At 36.4% G+C, this 6,000-nt stretch overlaps 1 protein-coding gene across 1 annotated transcript in view; it reads left to right on the top strand.

The window, feature by feature from the left end:
- The window catches only part of STIM2 (stromal interaction molecule 2), a 107,515-nt gene that overhangs the window by 78,053 nt on the left and 23,462 nt on the right, over positions 1–6,000 (top strand). Inside the window, exon 6 of the mRNA XM_015568684.1 lies at positions 5,039–5,154. Coding sequence (XP_015424170.1) covers positions 5,039–5,154 — 116 coding nt within the window. The remainder of the gene's footprint in view (positions 1–5,038; positions 5,155–6,000) is intronic.

Raw genomic sequence — 6,000 nt, 5'->3', positions numbered from 1 at the left:
TGAATGTTGTATTATTGCGACTCTATACCAGGGGTGGGCAAACTTTTTGAATTGAGGGCCACAATGGGTTCTTAAACTGGACCGGAGGGCCGGAACAAAAGCATGGATGGAGTGTTTGTGTGAACTAATACATGTTAACACTGCTGCTGGTGAAGGAACAGAGGGGAGAGCAAGAGAACCCTCCGCTCTTTCGGCTCCGCGGGCCGGATAGAACAGCCTAACGGGCCGGATCCGGTCTGCGGGCCGTAGTTAGCCCACGGCTGTCTTAAAGGATACCTTTCAGCATTTCATATAATACTGGTTTAGTGGTGATGAACTCCTTTAGCTTTTTCTTATCTGTGAAGCTCTTTGTCTGACCTTCAATTCTGAATGATAGCTTTGCTGGGTAAAGTAATCTTGGTTATAGGTTCTTGGTATTCATCACTTTGAATAGTTCTTGCCACACTCCCTTCTGGCCTGCAAAGTTTCTGTTGAGAAATCAGCTGACAGTCATATGGGTACTCCCTTGTAGGTAACTGTCTGTCTTTCTCTTGCTGCTTTTAAGATTCTCTCTTTGTCTTTTGCTCTTGGCATTTTAATTATGATGTGTGTTGGTATGGTCCTCTTTGGATTCCTTTTGTTTGAGGTCCTCTGCACTTCCTGGACTTGTAAGTCTATTTCTTTCACCAGGTAGGGGAAGTTTTCTGTCATTATTTCTTCAAATAGGTTTTCAATATCTTGCTCTCTCTCATCTTCTGGCACCCCTATATTTTGGATGTTGGTACACTTGAAGCTGTTTCAGAGGCTCCTTACACTATCTTCATATTTTTGGATTCTTTTTTCATTTTGCTTTTCCAGTTGGATGTTTTTCTTCGTATTTCAAATCTTTGACTTGATTCTTGCTATCCTCTAATCTGCTGTTGGGTGTCTGTATAATATTCTTTATTTCAGTCAGTGTATGCTTAATTACTAGTTGGTCCTTTATCACAACCTTGAGGGTCTCATTAGATTTCTTGTAGGTCTCATTAAGTTTATCAGCAGTTTCTAGAAAATTCTTGAAAAACCTTAAAAGTGTGGTTTTGAACTCTATATCCAGCAGTTTGCTTTCCTCCTTTTCTTTCATTTGTGTCCTGTTTCTTTGTCTCCGCATTTTTTTTGCTTCGCTGTGTCGATAGAGTGGCTTTCTGTGCTAGGTGTCCTATAGGGCCCAGTGGCTCAGCCTCCCCAATTACCTGAGGTGGACACTCTTGGTGCACCCCTTTGTGGGCTTTGTGCACAGTCTTGTTGTAGTTAAGCCTTGATTGTTGTAGGTATCACTGGGAGGGATTGACTTCCAGGTCAATTGGTTGTGAGAATCAGCTGTGTCTGTAGTGGGAGAACTTCTGTGCTAGAGTCACCCTTATGGGGAAAGACTTGCTTCAATGGGACTTTGGTGCTCACTGAGTCTGCCCTCTGAGTGTGTCCTTTATGGATCCGAGGAGCTGCAGTCTGGATGGTCCCACTCTGACCACTGGGCACACTGGCTCTTGGATCACTAAGGAGGTGCTAATCTAGCCTCTGCCTGAGTCTATCCAGCAGGAGCCAGCTGTGATGAAATGCAAGTTGCCCTGGGGCCTTGGGCCAGCTGCAGTTTGTTAGGTAATTATCAGATTGCAAAGGGCCAGGCCTTTCATATGCAAAAGCCTTCATGGCTTGGGCGGGGCGGGGTTCCAGGGGATCAACAGGGTGGAGCGAGCAGTTATGGCTGCTCTCAGTCCTGCCCTTAGAGGCCCTGCTTCTCAGTGTCCCTGCAATCGCTGCAAGCACCCCCAAGAGAAAGCTGCCCTCGAGTTCCGACTGATGCCAGACAGTCCAGTTTCTCCCGTATGAGTCTTGGTCCCCAGAGATTCTCCTGGAACTGGAGCTCAGAGCTTGAGACTCCCTCACGATTGAAAAAGACAACCGTGTCCTCAGCTGCCCACCCTCTCCACATGCACTTATGTACCTGTGTATTTTACTTCTGCCCCGCACCTCCTCTGAGTCTCAGTGTGCTTTTCTCTTCTAGTTGTAGAATTTCCACTCAGCCAGCCTTCCTGTGGTTCTGGATGATGTCCATTCGTCTTTTAGTTGTATTTTTGAAGTGGTTGTGCGAGGCAGCAATCTCCAGTGTTTACCTATGCTGCCATCTTGGTTTCACTCTATTAGGTTTTTATTATATAGGATAGGATTATTACACATGATGAAATATGCACATTGTATTTCTAATCAATTTGCTTACCTACTCTATGTAAATAAGTGACTTGTTGATTGCAAGTCTGTATTTTGAATCAAGTTGGAAGTTTTCACATTTCCCTTAAATGTATTCTGAACATCAACATCAGTATCTTTTATTTTACTGTGCACATGACTATAGTGATGAAATTATGGGTATAAGTGTCAGTTCAACAAATGCATATTGAATATCTTTATGCTCGTGGTTCAACTAGATGCTGGAAAGAAGACAAAAATTAAATATGATATAGTTCTTGCTTTTAAATAAGACAAATTAAAACAATCAGGATAGTAGAGCATTAAAATGGGATTAGAGTTTTCCGAGTTATATATGTTACCCTGGTTATGAGGAACTCAGGTTGTTTTCTTATGTTATCTTTTGGGAAGTTTCTTTATAAAACAACAACATTAAATAAAATTGACTGCTCTGTATTATGGCAGTAAATGTTACAGCCACTTTTTCTTTTGATTAAATAAAGGATATCTGAGATACCTCAAATTCTGGTAAAATTATTGAAATAATACACACTTAATCAAGATCGATTTTTAGAAATAGTGAGCATGTTTCTACAGAAGAAAAGTTAAGTATGTAGAAGCTTTCAGGTCAGCCCAATGGAATCTTATATGGTACTGTAGTTAAATAAGTCCATTTAAAGAGGCAATATCATTTAACTTAAACAACCATGTAAGCTACAGAGCATTTTGTAGGGTAACTGCAGATATAGGAGCTATTTATAAAAAGGTGTTAGAAAATATATTACACATTCTAGATGTATACATGCCTAAAACAATTCATTATTGTTTCCTTTCTGTGACATTAGAATATTGTTACCTCTGAAATAGATAGCCAAAAGTATGTTAGTTTTATGTTAGTTATAATGGTTATCTTAAGCCTTTTACTGTATTTTCTATTCTCTGTAATTCTTATTACCAGAGCTTATACTAAGGCTCTCTTCACCTGATACATTCCTCCTCATTCCTTTCAGACTTGTGTGATCTTCCCTGACATCCTCACCCACTCAGGTAGAATCACTTCCACCTCTGGGCTCATATTGAACTTTGCATAAAAATCTGTTGCATAGTTTCCTTTTTACTACATCTCATTGTCTTTCTTAAGTTTGGTCTATTGATAGTATTGCTATGGATTCATTCATGCATCCATCCATGCATTAATTCATCGATTATACAAACATTTATCAAGCATCTACTTTTGCCAAGCACCATGCTAGGTTTGGGGATACAGAGCGAAGATCGTTTTTGCTTTCAAGGACTTGGATAAGTGTCATATTAAAGGAGTAATAGGAACATACACGTAAGGTACCTGTGGAGAAGATGAAGGAAGACAGTTTATAAAGGGAAAGTTAGAGTTCTTTACTCTCTAAAGTTTTATAGAAGCCTTATAGGAGTTCCTGTAACTTCTTCATACTCAGGTTCTATATTGCCCTAACTCAAGTGTAGTGGTTCAGGTGCAGTCGTTGGAATCATACATATTTGGGTTTGAATCTCTGCCTTACCTCTTACTAATTATGTAATCTTGAGCAAGTTATTCAACCTCTCACTACCTTAGTTTCCTCATCTCTAAAATGGCTAATATATATATATATATATATATGTATATATATGTGTGTGTGTGTGTACATATGTATGTGTGTAAATGTATGTATGTATGTATGTATGTATGTATATACACACACACACACACACACTCACACACAATATAGTTTGTTTCGAATTTTAATTAAGCCCTCACATAGGTCCCGGCACATAGTACATGCTTGTTTTTATTGTCATTATTATTATTATTATTGTTATTAAACTTTGTGTTATAAGATCTTTATTAGCATTATACTTGGTTGTTAAGAAATCTTAGCTGACTACTGACTGGGCTGCTTGGGTTTGAAGTCCAAATTGAAGTGATTTTATTACCTTAATTTACCTGTGCCTTTGGCCCCCTACTTACTTTTATCATAGCTACTAAAATGGGTCAGTACTTCTTATTACATAAATCCTTCAGTTTACTTTCCCAACTAATAATGACTGCTTACTTTCCACTTATGACATAGAGGACTTTGTTTAATTTTTAAACAGTTTAAACCAGTGGTTCTCAACCTTCCTAATGCCGTGACCCTTTAATACAGTTCCTCGTGTTGTGGTGACCCCCAACCATAAAATTATTTTTGTTGCTACTTCATAACTGTAATTTTGCTACTGTTATGAATCATAATGTAAATATCTGATATGCAGGATGTATTTTCATTGTTACAAATTGAACATAATTAAAGCATAGTGATTAATCACAAAAACAATATGTAATTATATATGTGTTTTCCGATGGTCTTAGGTGACCCTTATGAAAGGGTCGTTTGACCCCCAAAGGGGTCACGACCCACAGGTTGAGAACCGCTGGTTTAAACATTAAACTGTAAAGGTATGGACTTCTTAGATACTATTTTTTAAAGTCTGCTATTATAATTTTCTTGTTCTTTGTGAAATGACAGTAAGATGTCAGGTAATTAATGATTATAAAATATTTTGAATTTGATAAATTTTAAAATCATATTAAGTTACAGTACAAAATAACCTCAGAAAACAGAAATATCAATCTAGCAACTAAATTATTAGCATTCAGCAGTATTTGGACAGCTAACGTTGCACTGAGAAGGTTTTTGATACATGTAATAAAGTATTAAATCACACTTGAATAAGCTCTTACAATATTAAATATGTTGCTCAAATATTTATAAACATTAATATTTATATACTAGAAATATTTTCATTTAATGTATATGTATTTTTTTTAAATGAACAGGATAGCAGTACATGAACCTTCATTTATGATATCTCAGTTGAAAATCAGCGACCGGAGTCACAGACAAAAACTTCAGCTCAAGGCCCTGGATGTGGTTTTGTTTGGACCTCTGACACGTTAGTATTTGCTCTTTCAGAATATGATGCAAAAGAATAATCAGATCGTCTATTTGTTATCTAAAGAAGGAAAAAGTAAGGAAGGTAGTAGACCACTAAGAAGAATAATTTATTCGGTATAAAGGAAATTTAATATTATCTTAAAACAAAAGATTTATAGGGTCAGACTTTTTGTCAATGAAATATAGAGTGTGAAATGTTCAAAGCTGTTTATTGATATTAAAAGTTATAAACATTGTTAGTTGACAATTTAGAATTAAATTTCTAGATTTAAAACTTTGCGTCTTTATAACAATTTTGTTAATGTTATTATAGTTGGATGTTCACTGAAGAGTTCCTTTAAAAAATGGTGCAATCTAACCATCTTGATGCATGAGTAATAGAACCTAACTTGATTTCATTAATCACCAAAAAAAATAATTTTTTTATATAGATCAAAAGTAAAGGCCCACTTTAAAACTTTACAAAGTAATAGACTCTCCTGGCAGAAGCACAAGGTGGTGAATTGTTCTTTAGATTATTTTGAAGAGGAATAGTTAAGTAATTAATCTGTTATATTCATAAAGAAAACAAACCTGTATTTCTTTAATTTGACAGGACTACTGTTTCTTAGAAAGAAAGTTTAATATGCTTATTTAATTTAATTTTAAATTTCAGAAAGCATTTCATGAGGCACATTTTAGGGGAATTATGTTTTATTTTTCCAAAGCCAAAAACAGATAACAAAATGAATACAAGAAATATGACTTCCACAAATTACAAATTAGGAAACTAACATTTATTTTACCTCCATTCTTGAAGCTAGGATACTTGCATGTTTCTATGATACTATCTCGGGGGTGGCTC

Source organism: Myotis davidii, unplaced genomic scaffold (assembly GCF_000327345.1).
Source record: "Myotis davidii unplaced genomic scaffold, ASM32734v1 scaffold743, whole genome shotgun sequence".
Taxonomy (NCBI): domain Eukaryota; kingdom Metazoa; phylum Chordata; class Mammalia; order Chiroptera; family Vespertilionidae; genus Myotis; species Myotis davidii.
Note: the sequence above shows the minus strand (reverse complement) of the source record. Positions and strands in the feature narration are given on the sequence as shown.